The sequence below is a fragment of the Maniola hyperantus genome, chromosome 7 (genome assembly GCF_902806685.2).
Source record: "Maniola hyperantus chromosome 7, iAphHyp1.2, whole genome shotgun sequence".
In the NCBI taxonomy this organism is placed as follows: Eukaryota; Metazoa; Arthropoda; class Insecta; order Lepidoptera; family Nymphalidae; genus Maniola; species Maniola hyperantus.
In genome coordinates, this window is record NC_048542.1 from 6,178,294 (window position 1) to 6,195,557 (window position 17,264).

The 17,264-nt window shown below is 37.3% G+C and overlaps 1 protein-coding gene across 5 annotated transcripts in view; it reads right to left on the reverse strand.

Moving 5' to 3' along the window:
* Window positions 1–17,264, reverse strand: part of eya (eya transcriptional coactivator and phosphatase 2) — a 69,849-nt gene that overhangs the window by 30,240 nt on the left and 22,345 nt on the right. For 2 of the 5 annotated variants that reach the window (XM_069499886.1, XM_069499883.1), the window contains exon 2: window positions 6,241–6,442. The exons of 1 other annotated variant lie outside the window; for it this stretch is intronic. In XM_069499886.1, coding sequence (XP_069355987.1) covers window positions 6,241–6,312 — 72 coding nt within the window. In that variant the 5' untranslated portion in view covers window positions 6,313–6,442. The remainder of the gene's footprint in view (window positions 1–6,240; window positions 6,443–17,264) is intronic. 2 more of the 5 variants (XM_069499885.1, XM_069499884.1) reach the window with 2 other exon arrangements.

Below are 17,264 nucleotides of genomic sequence, written 5' to 3' on the forward strand. Positions count from 1 at the left end.
GGAAAACATAAACAGTTTGTCCGCACTTATGTTTGTGTGTATCCGGATGATAAAATTCGGTATTACTTACCTACTTACGATGAACTATCAACCACCAACATACACAACCATTATTATTATTAATACCTATTGGTCTATGTAACGAACATAGCCTACATACAACATAGGGACCTTAAAAAATAATAAAAAAAATAATAAAAAAGAAAAAAAAAAAAAAAAAAAAAAAAAAAAAAAAAAAAAAAAAAAAAAAAAACAAAAAAAAATATATGTATATAATTTTTTTTTTATCAATGTAAGTCAGTCAGTCTAGTCGGTGCATGAGAAATTCGGTTTTTATTTAGGTTTTCATACGGCCGCCAGTCAATGTAGTCTATCGAGGAAAACTGTCTCTAGTCGGTTGGAGCCTGCGGACCAGACGGTCGCGGGAGTTAGAATCAAAATCAAACACTTTGACATTAGTTTTCTCTACTGCGTTGGGCCACAGTTCGAACACTTATGTGAAAGAACAAATTCCCTTATCATTGCAAGGGGTGGTCCGTGAGGGCTGAGCAATTAACTGGTGGTCGACCATATGGCTTCTTGTGTGTGTGTGTAATGGAAGTGCGAGCACTTAACGTTCGTAGACTCTAACACGCTGACGAGGACCATAGTGGTAGACACCTATAATGAGTAGAGGCGAGGCGGGACATGCGCGCACTAAGGTGCGTGCAGCCTAGCGCTCGTGTGGTGGAAATATTTGTGGAAATGGGTGCTTGCATTAAGTGCTCTTATGGAGGAAGACATAGTCTTCAATTAAACAGGTCTGTGAAACTATAATGAGTAGAGGCGAGGCGGGACATGCGCGCACTAAGGTGCGTGCAGCCTAGCGCTCGTGTGGTGGAAATATTTGTGGAAATGGGTGCTTGCATTAAGTGTTCTTATAGAGGACATAGTCTTCATTTAAACAGGTCTGTGGAATTATAAAATAGTTGAATGATATGGAGGTGAGGTTGTCTAAGACGGTAGACGTGCTTGTCGGTGGCACTTTGCACTATGTCTATCGCTATTTTTTCCCTAAGGTGCAACTAGTTGAATGATATGGAGGTGAGGTTGTCTAAGACGGTAGACGTGCTTGTCGGTGACACCTTGCACTATGTCTATCGCTGTTTCACTAAAGGAGAATAATTGGAAGAAAGGAACGACCAAGCGGTCAATGTCCTAATGCCGAATCAGTGTTGCGCGTGTTGGGTCCGCTGCGCCATACATTGAATGCTACCACTAAGTGGAAAAAAGGGGTAAAATACAGGGATTTACTGGCATAGCCAGAGGTTATACACTTATGTAAATACAAAGTCTCAAAGCAGGGTGCTATAAAATGAACGCAAGAGCGGGCAGGCATGCACATGATCGTACGTGCTGTCTATTAGAACACCACTAAGGTAGGTGGAAACATGGGAGCATGGCTCTATTGTAAACCAAGTTTGGAATATTATAACTTGAGAGCATAGCTCTTATTACTTACAAGCCAGTTTAAATAGATGGTGCAATTATAAATATTATCCAAATATCAATATTTCGTTGGAAGGCGCGTGCGGCATCGCTTCGACCCCATCGGTCGGAACGGTGTGTGTGCTCGCAAATTGTTACGTAATAACGTCCGGATTGTGGATTGAGTAATAACTCAACCGACGTTATAAAAAATAGATAATATAATCTATCTAATTAAACTTATGTGCTGGACGACACATAAGATTTATACTCAAGTAAGAAAATTTGAGAATGGGACCACTTTAAGTACAAGGATACTTTTCTTATGTTATAGGGGCGATACTTCTAAAGTCTAAAAGCGATTCATGATTGATCTGGTAATGTGGCTGCTTAGGCGAGGTGAACCGCGCGTCCTTTAGGATACTCGGTAAATCCTTGCTTGAGCTGGCAGACGGAGTTGTACTCTGTGTTTACTTTCGATCTATTTGCTGGTATACGTTGGAGTGCGTTGGAAGATGATTATGCGAAGGAGAACCCTAGTGCCATTAATGGCGCCACTTGGCGCTTTGTGAATCCTTTGCTGAGCTGATTCTAGCATACTTTAATAACTACCGATCACAGAGGGCAGGTAATACTGCTGTTCTGTTTGTACTCTGACATTCGTTGGAATACTTAACCGCCTTATGGTGGTTAGTGAATACACGCATAATACATAAAGCAACTTTAGCGTTCGAGAGCACTTTAGCGAGAGAGGAACATAGCACTCTGGTGTTTGTGCATCCTACCTAAAGGAGAGCCTAGCGCCCAGTGCTTGTGAATCTTTTACTATAGTGATTTTTAGCGTACACAAATAAGTGATGACTTATCACTTGAGACCGAGCACTCTGAGTGCTAAATTACAAGGGTATGTGTGTAAAGGGACACGTTCCTTACCTATTGGGCTACGCATGTGTCTGAACATTGAATTGAATTGACTAGAGACACCAGATAGGTCTGTTGATCTCTATGTTACCCTAATATTGCTTGGAGCGTTGCATTCTTCTGATGGCTATTTATAAATAATACATAAAGCACTTTAGCGTTCGAGAGCACTTTAGCGAGAGAGGAACATAGCACTCTGGTGTTTGTGCATCCTACCTAAAGGAGAGCCTAGCGCCCAGTGCTTGTGAATCTTTACTATAGTGATTTCTAGCGTACACAAATAAGTGATGACTTATCACTTGAGACCGAGCACTCTGAGTGCTAAATTACAAGGGTATGTGTGTAAAGGGACACGTTCCTTACCTATTGGGCTACGCATGTGTCTAAACATTGAATTGAATTGACTAGAGACACCAGATAGGTCTGTTGATCTCTATGTTACCCTAATATTGCTTGGAGCGTTGCATTCTTCTGATGGATATTTATAAATAATACATAAGCAACTTTAGCGTTCGAGAGCACTTAAGCGAAAGAGGACCATAGCACTCTGGTGTTTGTGCATCCTGCCTAAAGGAGAGCCTAGCGCCCCAGTGCTTGTGAATCTTTTGCTAGAGAGTGATTTCTAGCGTGAGTACTTTATCACTTACAAGTAAAATACAAAACCCCAGCATTAGCGTTGGAAGACACCTATGCGAGAGACGACCATAGCGCTCTGGTGTTTGTGCATCCTGCCTAAAGGAGAGCCTAGCGCCCCAGTGCTTGTGAATCTTTTGCTAGAGTGATTTCTAGCATGGACTACTTTATCACTTACAAGTAAAATAATAAAATGCAACATACCTTCACACAATGGATTGAGGTCAGGCCTGCGATTATAACTTGCTTCGGCGGTATCGTAGTGCAAGCCGCTCATCCTTGAGATCTCTAAGATCATTACACTCATTCACACACAAAGGATTGAGGTTAGGCCTGCGTTTATAGCTTGCTTCGGCGGTATCGTAGAGTAAGCCACTCATCCTTTAGATCTCTAAGAGATCTATATACCTACACCACACCACACTACACAAACCATTTACAGTGGAACACGCCACTATAAAGTATGCTTGCATGCGCCGTGCTATCTCATGAGAGGAACGCACCTCTCCTAACAGTATGCTTGCATACATTGCGCTATCCCTTGAATGATGACGCGTAGTGGGGGGGGAGCTCGTGTTCGTTGGTATTTTATGTTCTTAATGTGATAGGATACCAAGGGAAGGCAGAAGCTCACCGTTGAAGGCGCGGCGGAGCTTTCAACCATCATTCACTCCTAACCCCTTTTACACGAACTGGAGTGAATGGTGCCATTACACAGGGCTTCTTCTTCCTACAGTAGGAGGAAGAGCTTACATTTAGGTTTACACACGTTGAGTATGGGTACTAATATTATTACACTTCTTTTAATACGTCTCAATTGCTGAACCCACATCTTAAACCCCAATGGTTTAAATTCTATACCCGAACACGGTAGACATTTGGTATTCAATACGCGAACAACTGAATGATCGACCAGACAACTCCTATACACGAACGCACGTTCCAAAATAATGTGTTAGTTTCTATGCGTGAATACATACCTTCAAAGCCCGAACACCTACAGTCATTTGAGCATTCAATACGTGAATGCCCACTTCCTCAGCTCATACCCCGTAAGGTCCGTTAGGTCTGATGAACTCACTATTTCTGATACTCTAAACGTCCTTGGGTTATTGCGTTCACAACATGTTAAAAGGTTTCTACTGTTAGATGATACGCGTGCCACTAAAAGATATGAAATAGGAAGCGTATTCTTTAGGTAGATCAGTATATGAGGTAGGGTAAATTCATTAGGTAGGCCTCGGTAGAGTCACATCTATTACATCGAAATAATTACTAACTCACTCTATACCTTATTAGGTCTTTGCATTTTATTAATAACTACTAGGTGCCGGCGACTTGCCCGTGGGGACTCTGATTTTCTCGGATAAAATGGAATAGAAATATAAATTTCCGGGACGCAAGCTACCTCTGTACCCAATTTACTTAAATCCATTAAACGGATGGGCCTTTAAGAACCCCATGGGAATTCTATGATTTTCCGGGATAAAAAGTACCCTACGTCCATTCCCGGGATGTCAGCTAACTCTGTATCAAACATCAAAGTCGGTTAAACTATTGGGCCGTGAAAAGCTGGCAGACAGAAAGACATACAACACTTTCGCAATTCGCATTTATAAATAATATTAGTATGGGTACTTATGTAAGTATGGATGAGAATAGCGAGAGGAGTTGTTTATATTAAAAAGCATGCATTCCATATAATATTTAGCATGCGATAACATTATCTAACCATGCAAAACTTTTGCGCAATCGTGGAATATTTTCATTAAAATTATTATTTAATTTTAATTCGACTTAAAGTGTAAAGAAAAGCTCGTAAGAGCAATAATAGTGTAGTGTAGGAAAATGGGAACTCATCATGGCTATATTTTTAGGGTTCCGTACTCAAAAGGAAAAACGGAACCCTTATAGGATCACTTTGTTGTCTTTCTGTCTGTCTGTCTGTCAAGAAACCTACAGGGTACTTCCCGTTGATCTAGATTCATGAAATTTGGCAGGTAGGTAGATCTTATAGCTGACATTTGGGGAAAAATCTGAAAACCGTGAATTTAGGCTTAGATCACACAAAAAAAATTGTGGTCATGAACTAATAATTAGTATTTTCAACTTTCGAAGTGAGTGACTATATCAAGTGGGGTATCATATGAAAGGTCCTGTACATTCTAAAAACAGATTTTTATTTATTTTTATGCATCGTAGTTTTTGAATTATCGTGCAAAATGTCGAATAAATACGACTGTAGTACGGAACTCTCATTGCGCGAGCCAGACTCGCACTTGGCCGGTTTTTTAATGTAGGTATAGTCCGCGACAGGTCGAGATAGCAATTATTAGGGCAGGGAACGCCCCGCACACACCCCGTGCTAACCCGGTAGGTAGGTACCTTATATGAATTATTCTATCATATAAGCCCGGTAATTTAGGTTTTACATTTATCTCAATGTTGTACATACTTCTATCGAAATAATGTAAGTACATACCTACAGTACCTATGTATTTTTTATTTTAATATTTAAGTCATCATTGTATCAAACGAGGTATGTCCCCCAAGTCAAACTATGTATAAGTTTACTTCCTAAATTCACGTAAGTATTTAATTGTTTTTACGGTTTGCGAGGTATTCTTTTGTTATGACAGTTACGACTATGAGCTAAGCAATTTGTTGGTTTAGTCACACTTATACTAGATACAGATTACTAAAGCTATCTAAGGTGCAATGGAATGCGTTTGATAGGGGCTCAGATTACACCTGGAGTCAGTAAACATCACATTGGGTGGTCAATTGATCATTTCATACAAGATAAATTATTATAAAGTTCTTTAAACTGCTATACCTACGTGAGAACATAATTAGAGTTTAAAGACAAAATTTGATTTTGAGCACTTATTGAAAGTGTACGTTGCTACTAAGTTTTTTATGGTTTTTAAAGCAGAGATCTGTATATATGTCTAGGGACTAGTTTTACTTAATACAAGTATGAAGCGCGCGCCAAAGACCTACGCTACGTTTCGGGTGCTTAATAAAATTGTATGGATACAGCGTTGATACAATTTAATGGGCGCCCAAATCGTGGCGCACTGGGCGCCAGTTATTACAGCTAGTCCATTAGAATCTAAGAAAGGTGCAGTGCAGTCTATTTTTTAAATTAATCTAAGGTGCAACTTAAAAAATTAGATCGTTCGGAAATGGTGCAATATAATTACAATTGCATCTGACCTTAGGCTCGTGATCCAGATTGCAGCGCGGTGAGGCGCCGCCGAGGTACCCACAGGGCATCAGTGTCACCATGTTCCTGAACCGTTCATTACGTTCGTTTGAGATTCGTTCACTTACACATCACTTTGGCGGGAGAGTTTTTATGTCATTTTGTTTTTAAGCACGCAATGTCTTTGGTTCATTCCATAGGACTGTACTGTACCTACGAAAGATTGTTTAATAAGTATATTAAATAGTAGATTATTAACCAAGGGGATAAAGCAGTGTCTTCTGTCGCGGGTGATCGCGAGTGTAGCGAGGGATTTAAGTTCACCCAAGACTAAGACAGCTTTACCACCGAGGAAAATACTCTACTTTTCGTACCATTTGCGAAAAAATTAACACAATAATAATATGAGATAAGCATTTATTAAACGTATTTTTAGAACATTAACTTAAGTATTATAAAAATAAATTAAAATAAACTTAACGTTTATGTATTTGAAGAAAACAAAAACGCGGCAAATTCCTTGACTGTAATTTTTTGTCGGAAAAGCAAAGGCATCAAGCTCATACGGCCAAGTCGGTTTTCGTAATTTTATTTAATAATCATAACTGCATCATCATCATCATCATGATCAACCTATCACCGGCTCACTACAGAGCACGGGTCTCCTCTCAGAGTGAGAAGGGTTTTGGCCGTAGTCTACCACGCAGGCCATGTGCGGATTGGTAGATTACACACACCTTTGAGAACATTATGGAGAACTCTCAGGCATGCAGGTTTCCTCACGATGTTTTCCTTCACCGTTAAAGCAAGTGATATTTAATTAATTAAAACGCACATAACTCCGAACGCACATAACTGCATAATAAATGCGTATTCCTTTTTCAAAAAGATGTATAATGCTTTATATATAAACTCAATGGTGTAAACACAGATGTAGTTCAGTATAAATTTCGGCAAGTATTCCAAATTTAAATCACATTCTCTCCCTAGAGGATGAATGAAATTCAGTACAATTTTCTTTCCCTGTTTTTAACAGATTAAAAATGACCATTGTTATGTTCGCTTTTTGTGGCATTGAATGTCACTTTATTGGGCAAGTGGTACGAAAAAATAGTAGATTATTAACCAAGGGGATAAAGCAGTGTCTTCTGTCGCGGGTGACGATTTAAATCGCGAGCGTAACGAAGGACTCGAGGTTTACTCCCGAGCGTACCGAGGGTGTTAAAAACTTAAATCACGAGCGAAGCGAGGGATTTAAGACGAGTCCTGAGTGTAGCGAGGGATTTAAGTTCACCCAAGACTAAGACAGCTTTATCACTGAGGTAAATACTCTACTTTTCGTACCATTTGCGAAAAAATTAACACAATAATAATATGAGATAAGCATTTATTAAACGTATTTTTAGAACATTAACTTATTTATAAAAATAAATTAAAATAAACTTAACGTTTATGTATTTGAAGAAAACAAAAACGCGGCAAATTCCTAGACTAATATTTTTTGTCGGAAAAGCAAAGGCATCAATCTCATACGGCCTTGTCGATTTTCGTAATTTTATATAATAATCATAACTGCATAATAAATGCATACTTCCTTTTTCAAAAAGATGTATAATGCTTTATATACAAACTCAATGGTGTAAACCTTCGTGGTTTTTGCTGTGTCTAAATTGGATTTGTTAAACATTCTTTATGTTGGTAATTAAAAAAAAAAAAAACACACAGATGTTACCTACCGGCAAAGCCGTGACAAGCAATTTAGCGTTCCGGTATGATGCCGTGTAGAAACCAAAGGTGTATGGGTTTAATAAAAATTGCCATACTCCTTCCGGGTTAGCCCGCTCCCACCTTAGACTGCATCGTCACTTACCATTAGGTGAGATTGCAGTCAAGGGCTATCTTGTATCTGAATAAATAAATAAAAACACAAAATTCAGTACAATTTTCTTTCCCTGTTTTTTAACAGATTAAAAATGACTATTGTTATGTACGCTTTTTGTGGCATTGAATGTCACTTTTTTGAGCAAGTGGTACGAAAATATTTTTACGTCGTTTTACTACTTTTGGGGACGACCGTACCTAGTCACGGAGTTTCTTTATTTTTGAAAAAAAAAATTATAAAGTTCAAAATAAAGTACAAAAAGATGTGGAAGAGTTGTACTAAGCTAACTAAATATTAATTTATGTAGAGTCAAAAAGACAATTTATACATTAAGAAATATATAAGTTATTTCGCTAATCTTAAAAAGGTAGGTAATTATGTGTCAATCGATTTTCCAGTTCGCCACTGTGTTACCGACAATTTAACTTGCAGGTGCATTAAACACTGTTTTCATAAAGAGCGCATAATTTATGAAATAGGGTGAATCAAACCTAATTTTATCAATGAAATTCTTTTTTTTTGTTTTTCTAGCAACTAAGCAGCCAGATCTCATGTAAAGTAAAGGATGTAATTGAAAATGAAAAAAAATAATTGTTGAACTAAGTGGTTTATGATGTTTATACAAAAAGAAATAGTTTACGTAAAATCTGATTTTGTACTTAGGTACAATGTTTTTCTTGACAAGTTTTTTAAGTACAAAGGTTCCACCACAGCTGCTCATAAAAAGGTTTAGGTGCGTGAAACCAATAACAATACTTTTTAGATTTTTTATTAAGTAGGCATAGAATAAGGTACCTATTTTTTCAAAAAATTTGGTATTTGTTCAAAAAATTGGACCTAGTTTCACCCTATTTCATAATAATATGAAAATAATGAGTCTTCTTAAAGTAAGTACTTACACATAAATATGCGTACTTTATGAAGACTTATTACGATAAACGGAGTTCGACACCTTTTTGTTGCTAATGCTATCATTAAGTATAAAGGTGAAACCACAAGTGGCCTAACTACTTAATAAAAAACTTATATTGGTTTTGATGAAACGATTGATATTCGACATCCGTTACGAATTTCACGCCAAAATGATCAATCATTACGCTACTCCGGCGGCTAGCTATCGAAAGGCTTTAGTCATCGCCCTACATCAAAGAAAAAATAAAAACAAAAGAAAAAATATATAGAAAAAATTTACACGCCCGGACCACCCACACGGTTTTCAAATTTCAAACGTCGATGGAACGTGTTCATCAAGTTGTCAAATCGAGTTTGACGTAATCGAGAACGGTTTTAATGATTTTTTTTATCATGTGTACTTGCTCATGCTATTAGCTTCTGTTGCTTACGATTTTTAAAGACTTACGTAAGTGAAATGGCTGCAATAGTATAAAAAAGAGTTTGCTGAAGTTTTGAATGATACGAGCGAATAACGTAATTATCTACTGGAGCTTTGGGAGGCTAAACTTATTCGGTATTCATTTACATTTGCCTCAAGTTTTTATCGGAATCAACCCCCTCATTTTGAAAAAACGAACTCCTGGTTTTGAAATTAGAAAAAAGAAAACGTCAGACCCAATTACTGTCTTGTTCGAAAATTTAAACTTAGAAATAGAGAATTAAATGTCTATAACGTTCCATTCCTCGCTATTAAAATATGATGGTTTAGTACAGGTGAGTTGAAGTGGCGGGGGGTTACAGTAGCGTACACTGCGCTGCGTGACGCGGAATTTATTTTAGGATGTCCATAAAATTACCAAAAGGCAGGACCATTTTGTTTTTTTAATGACTGTAAATATTTTAAACAATACAGCTGCAAAATCTTTGCTGCAAGAGACAGACAGAGACATGTGGTATTTTTTATTAGGACAAAGGAAAGAAATTTGGGAGTCACTACATTTTGTCAATTTTGGTGCACACTAAACGATGAAAAATTTCACTTTGCAAGGCAGCGTGGATACGCTACTGTGCTTAGTATCGTGAAAATCTCAGAAAATTAAAATTAAAAAGTTAAGTCGTTCTCCATTAGTTCAATTTCTGAATCTGTTGAAATATACTTGTTTATTAAAATTTATTAGGTAATACTCAAAATTGTTTTTCTACCCTCTTTATATACAAAATAGTGTAAATTCATGGTCACCCGACGCCCGCCATATTGGAACACACCTGACCCACGACGGGGGGCCGACGCTAGCACGTCACATCTCTAAAACAAGCACTTAATATAACTCATTTTATAATTTATTAATATCTTGGGAGGTATTAATTGATAAATAATTCCTTGATGTGTGAGAAAAAAATGTTCGAATGTCTCTAAAAATCTGCGGACAAAAATACGGTCCGTTTTTATTTAAATAAAAGAGGTTGTTTTCCGCTGAATTTATAAGACTTGGGGGTTTATTAGGTATTCCATATACGTATCTTTTTGATAATTTAGGACATCTTTCGCGATCTGTTATCTTCAATCAAAGCTTCGCGATAGTTATGCAGATTTTTTATGGAGACGGCATGCAGGTCGCGAAGATTGCACCTCACTCACAAAAATTTCAACTTAATTGTTGGAAATCCATTAACAAAATATAGCCTGGGCGATCGCTTCTTTTCAGCAGTTGCTTGCATTTAGAAGCTTTTAGCTTGGGGATGGGTCGGGCGTTATGGTTGGTATGGCGTCGGAACTCACATGGGTACATGAACCAAAAAATATTACACTCCTTTTTGGGCGCGTAAAATGGGTCACATTTCCACAGTTAGAGTTTTTCGGGAGCCTTATGTACGTTTGCACTTGTTGTTTCTGCGGCAGACTGCTTTACTGCAGGAATTTCACGCTGCAACTTTTATCGTAATTTTCACTTAGCTTGGGTACCTACGCTTATGGTATGCCTATTATGCCAAGTCTAGACAGTGGGTAATATTTAATACAACGTAAGTGGCATTCCATAGGACTTGTTTCTACGGTAGGGTTTGTCATGAGCCGTGGAAATTATTTTATGGAGGTATATCTCATTATGAGTAACAACCGGTTTTATGTGGAAATGTTTTAGTAAGTTTGATCGTTAACGATAATGATCCACGGGATTATTGAATTATCATTATTTTTAGTATCGTATCATACTGCACAGTGCACAATATTTGACGTATTCTGTATTCAGCGCTGTTCTTGCTTTTTGGATTTATTAGTACCAAGTGTGCACGTTACCAATGTTGAGAAGTTTCGACGAGGCACGAAAGAACTCGCAGCCACTTCTACTGGGGATGTACCTATATAGGGATGAGGATGCGTAGTAAGGATGTCTATGCAGCCTTCCATTCATCAGCCAATATGCTTCCAGTGCAGCTGAACATAGGCTCTTTGCGCTACCACACATGACCCACCACCATTTATTTACTTCTGCCACCTTTTTATGATTTTTAATAAATATTAAATAAGTTTTGCCATGCCGCTTCGAGTAGGACCTCGTGAGGTAGGTATTTTAAAATTTTACGAGGTTTATAAACAGTTTTTAAGGTTCCGTACCTCAAATGGAAAAATTAACCCTTATAGGATCACTTTGTTGTCTGTCTGTCTGTCTTTCAGTCTGTCCGTCCATTCGTCGTGTCTGTCAAGAAAAGCTATTGGGTATATTCTAGGTCCCGTTGACCTAGTATCATGAAATTTGGTAGGTATCTAGGTCTTACAGCACAAGTAAAGGACAAAATCTGAAACCGTGAATTTTTGGGTTCTAAACAATATTATTATGACAATCGTAAAACAAACATAACTAGAAAATTATAGTTGACGAAGATGACGTTTACAATAAGGATTTTTTGATATGCATGACTATTATTGACTACGGAATACGGATACCCTACCCTTACATATTGCGTTGGATTGTGTGTTGTGTGTTGTTTCGGATTGACTATGCTGCGTAGGCCCTACACGGCTACAGCGTCACCGGGGAGGGTGGCGAGCGCGAAGCTCTGCCTGGGGGTGAGCCCTAGTATAATTTGAGAGGTCGGGGGGCACCGTCCTTCTAAGGGCGCCTCCTGTGAGGCTCGGACCACGGCTTAGGATGACGTTGGGATGGGTGGAGGTGTTGGACTACTGGTTAGTCCGTGGCTGTTAGTCCGTCCGAGGCCGTGGCGTTAGTGCACGTCCGGGTGACATAAGAAATCGGGGACTAAACATACCTACATTTTATAGACAAAATATATGAAGAAGGATAAAAAAATTGTAACTTGTATTTTATTACTGGAGTGGTCGTAAGTCAAAACCCTCAGCAAAAAAGAATCTAGGACGATAGAAAGGCAAGATGTCACGGGTTCCATTCCCGGTAGACCACGAAATCTACTTGTCGGGCTCTAAAGTTTCATTTGTTAATATCACGACTTTTAGATCGTTGTTCAAATGTAGTTGTAGAAAAGATTTATAACATTATTTTGGCAACATAAAAAAGTGCCCAACTACTTTGCGCAAAAAGTATTTTTACATTTTGAAAGCGTATTTTTATATTTAGAATACCTTCAATTTAAATTGAAATAAAATACAAGGCAGTTGTGCCAGTATGTCACATCGGCTGTGGGAATCGATAAGGTGATAGTGTTTACGATCGAATTAAAATCGATTGCTGGTGATCGCTCGGATGGAGGCCCGTTTGTATCAATACGATCGAGACAAATCTATGTTGTGAAGGCTAACTTTCAAGCAGGTAAACCCATCTATTATGTAGAAATATTAGATGATACCCGCGACTTCGTTCGCATGGATTTGGTTTTTTTGGAATACGTGGAAACTCTTTGATTTTCCGGGATGACAAGTAGGTAGTAAGAACCTACCTAATATCCGTCCGCCGTCACGTCGTTAAAATGCGTAGAGAGCTATCGTTTTACCGAAGTTGTCAAAAAAAACGGATGACACAGACCGATGTAACAGACAGACACACTTCAGCATTTATATGATTAAGAGCTTTATTCTTTAGGCTAAGCTGGGAAGGAACATTTTATATTTTATATATATTTTATATTTAGGTACATTTATTTCTTAAATTTATTTTTACTGCTATTTTTTAGATTTTGCTCTTTTTATGTCACTGTTTTGGTTTAGTTTATACAAAGTTTTATTGATCAATGAAGAGATAACGCAACGGGCGCGGTGCGTTTTTATTTTATTAATCAACTAGCTGATCCCCGCGGCTCCGCCCGCGTAGATTTAGGTTTTTAAAGATCCCGTATAGCCTATGTCTCTCAGGAATAATGTAGCTTTCTACTGGTGAAAGAATTTTTAAAATCGGTTTAGTAGTTCCAAAGATTACCCCCTACAAACAAACTTAACGACATTACCTCTTTATATAATAGTATAGAGTATAGATAGATATAGATAGAAGATATAAATTATGGCGCAAACTGAAAATCAGTGCTGTGCATTGTGAGCAGTGCTCGGCTATGCTGAGTTTGCGACCTATTGTTTATTGTTAGTTTTTAGTTTAGATAAGTATATTATATAAAACATTGTAAATACTACTAGCAATAATGAAAACAATAAAGCATATTTATTATTTATTATTATAATATCAGTATGGATTTTGTGGTAAGAAGGTGTTTACATATTTTGTTTTAATAAGGCTTTTATTGTTTTAATTAAACAATTAATAAATAAGTAGGAACTTAAAAACCTTGGAACTTTTCCCTGTTCGATAATAACATTAACAATATTATTTACCTAGCTAACTATACTTTTTCGTCCACTTTTTAAACCAGTTTTTGCCCTCGACTTCGCACTGTCTAATTCGAGTGTCGCTATTTATCAGATGCTAAATCACTAATCCGGTAATCTGTGTTTTGACTAGAAATCGGGGGTGGAATTTCGAAAAATCCTTTCTCAGTGGATATCTACTTACTCTTTACAAAAACACACACCCTTAAAATTTTGTCTCTAGGACCAGCGGTTTAGGCTGTGCGTTGATAGTAATAGTTGAAGTAAGTCAGTCAATCAGTCAGTCAGTCAGTCAGTCAGTGAGTCAGGACTTTGAATTTTATATATAAAGACAAACTTCTACTTGGAATAGTCAAATGCATCTTTCAAAAATCTAAACGCGGATAAAGTCACGGGGAAAAGCTAGTTTGTAATAAAATACATTTCACCGATAAAAGCAATCCATCGTTGAGAGTAAACGAGGCATAGCGTAGGCATGGGATGCGATGACAAAGTGGACTAAACGCTACAAGATAACACGTCGTTCAGGGCATAAATTAACATTAATTAGATGCAATTTCACGGAATTGCTGTACCTACCTACCTACGTCTGACACGGACTCTGTTTTCTTGTCGCGAATTCTTTGGTTTTATTTTTGAAGTGAAAATTTCTTTAGACGCGTTGGGCGATTTTGGGATGGGTAGATAAAAACTTCAAGATCGCGTGACTAACTTGCTAATGGGCAGATTACACCTACCGAGTAGTGAAGCGAGACAGTAAAATATAGTGTTTATACCAACCGAGTACTCGGCCGAGGACACTGACTCGCCACTGTACTCGTTAGGTGTAATCTTACCATAACGCTAATAGTGCACAGAGTGCAGCCAATAGATGTAAAATTTTAATGGGTTTTTACAAGTTAAAAACAAATTTTGGTAGGTATTACAAATAAATTAAAAAACAAAAAAAAAGTAATGCTACTTCATAATTTTTAGTTTTCACTTCTGTCGGCTGTCTGATCCACTGATTGCCAATTTAATTAACAATATGCAGTGGTCATTACGTCCTTTAAAAAAAATTTCGGTGCAGTTATTGATTTAAATTGACTGCACTCTCACTTGTTGGTAAGGTATGATGCAGGCTAAAGGATGATTTATGCTAGACCGTGCCGGGGCCGCGCCCTGCAGCGTCCGAGGCACCGTTTTTTTTTTAAATAAATAATCTTTATTTTTCACACATTCATCTTACATTAACAGCTTATTACAAACTTATTTACTTAATTTTAACTTATGATTTACAGTAACAAATGCGAACGATGATCGTGCAGAAGAATTAACTGTGGTGTAGTGATCATATATTTTTATGAATTGATATTGTTTCGAATACGATGAATTTATGATCAAAAATGATGTAAAAAATAAATAAATTATTGTAATAGGAGATATCATTGGAATTAAGTATTAACGTATTAGACAATAAAGGCTTTTTTATTTTATTTTATTTTATTTTATTTTATTTTATTTTATTTTATTTTATTTTATTTTAGTGATCATCGGATCATCAGATTGGGAATTTGTATAAAAGGGATGAGGTTACATCAGACCGTGCCGTGTCCGAATCATTCGAGCCTCGTCCGCGTTACGTTTCTTCATACAAAATCGTCTGCGCGTCGGACGTGGCACGGCTCGAGCCCGGCATGGTCTAGCAGAAATCATCCCTAATTTGGAAGGTTACCTATACCTAAACTTATCTAGAATCTACTAAACTAAGAAATTATAACAACCACAAATAGTCGGGACACACCTTGTGATAATTAGATACCTATTATCGTTTTGTCATCAATCATCATTATCATCAATATCAACCGATAGACGTCCACAGCTGGACGTAGATCGCTAGTAGGGTCCACACTCCACACGCCCAGGGTCTTGAACCGCCGCGGGCCGCCAGCGGCTCCCTGCGACTCGTTTGATGTCGTCTGCACACCTAGTGGGGGGTCTTCCAACGCTGCGCTTTCCGGTGCGAGGTCGCCATTCTAGCACCTTGTCAATTATGTCAATTGTGTCAATAAGTAGGAACTGCACTATGTAATTTTTGGTTTGAAATCGGAAGTGTCAATCATATTAGTGCTGAGATTCAGATCGAAATCAGGTGCTTTATAAATTCCGATGTCACATACCTGCAAACTACTTTTATTTGATTGAGTTTGTAAAAAAATATATAAAAAATGTACCTAAGTAAACCGCATGAAATGAGTCACAGTGTGTTATGAAATTAAATACGTACCTACCCTACCAACTGTACAAAAACCATACCTATACCTATGTGTTTTTGTTGTGGTTACATCACAAAAAAAAATTAAAATGTGATGAACAAAATAGGTAATTAGTAGATATTTTCAATTTTCAAAGTAAGATTACACTTGGTAAGTGGGGTAGGTATAGGTATATAATATATATATCTATAGGTATGAAAGGGACCTGTAAGATATTCTAAAACTGATTTTTATATTTTTTTAAATATTAATTTGCATAATAATTTTGATTTTCCATACCTAACAGTTTTTGATTTATCGTGCAAAATGTCGAAAAAAATACTCGAGTACGGAACCCTCGGTGAGCGAGTCTGATTTTTTTTTAATTGCATGATAGGTTTGCGCTCGAAGACAATAATATGCTTTAAAGAAAGCAATGATGAAATCTAAGTTGGTACGATTCCATCCTAGACTTCCATCCTAGGGATCGCAGTGAAGCGTTAAATTGAAGAAAATAAAATGTAGATATTCAAAAAATATTCAATGTAAACGAGGCATAATGCTTGGCGACAAAACGGTACAAGATAACATCTTGGGACGTTAGGCATAAATTAATCGATTTTAATCCGATGCAACTCGCCAAATTACTCGTTATTGGACATAGTTAACGATTCAGACGAAAGAGGTTTTATATATATTTTTTGCTTTGTGCATAATATTATGGGAATTTAAGCGATGGTGCGTCTTTTTTAAGACCACTAAGTAATTATGATAGCTAAATACAAGTTCAATCTACATCACCTACATGTCAAATACAACAAAACAATTTAGTTTCAACACCACTTGATACAAAAATTACGTTTTCTTTTCAAAGGGTTCGCCGTTGGTTGGTAATAAAAATAAGTTGAGTCTGTAAAAACAAAACAAAAACTATTTTTTGAATATATCATGTTTTCCATCGATAAAATTGGATCTACTTATAGTTAAAATGTAACACAATACACATTATAACGATTCACCCTTTATTGACCTTGAGTCGTGGCCTTGAACTCCTGAAAGCGGTTGCATAATAATCTGTACTTATAACATTTCAGCGATTGTTCGATTCCGTCATTCATTTTGAGCATAACACCAACTGCATACACCATGACAATGAAGTATGGTGTATTTGTGTTTCAAAAATGGCGATACCTACTTAATACCTTGCTGTAAAATTATCGACTCATCTCGCTGCTG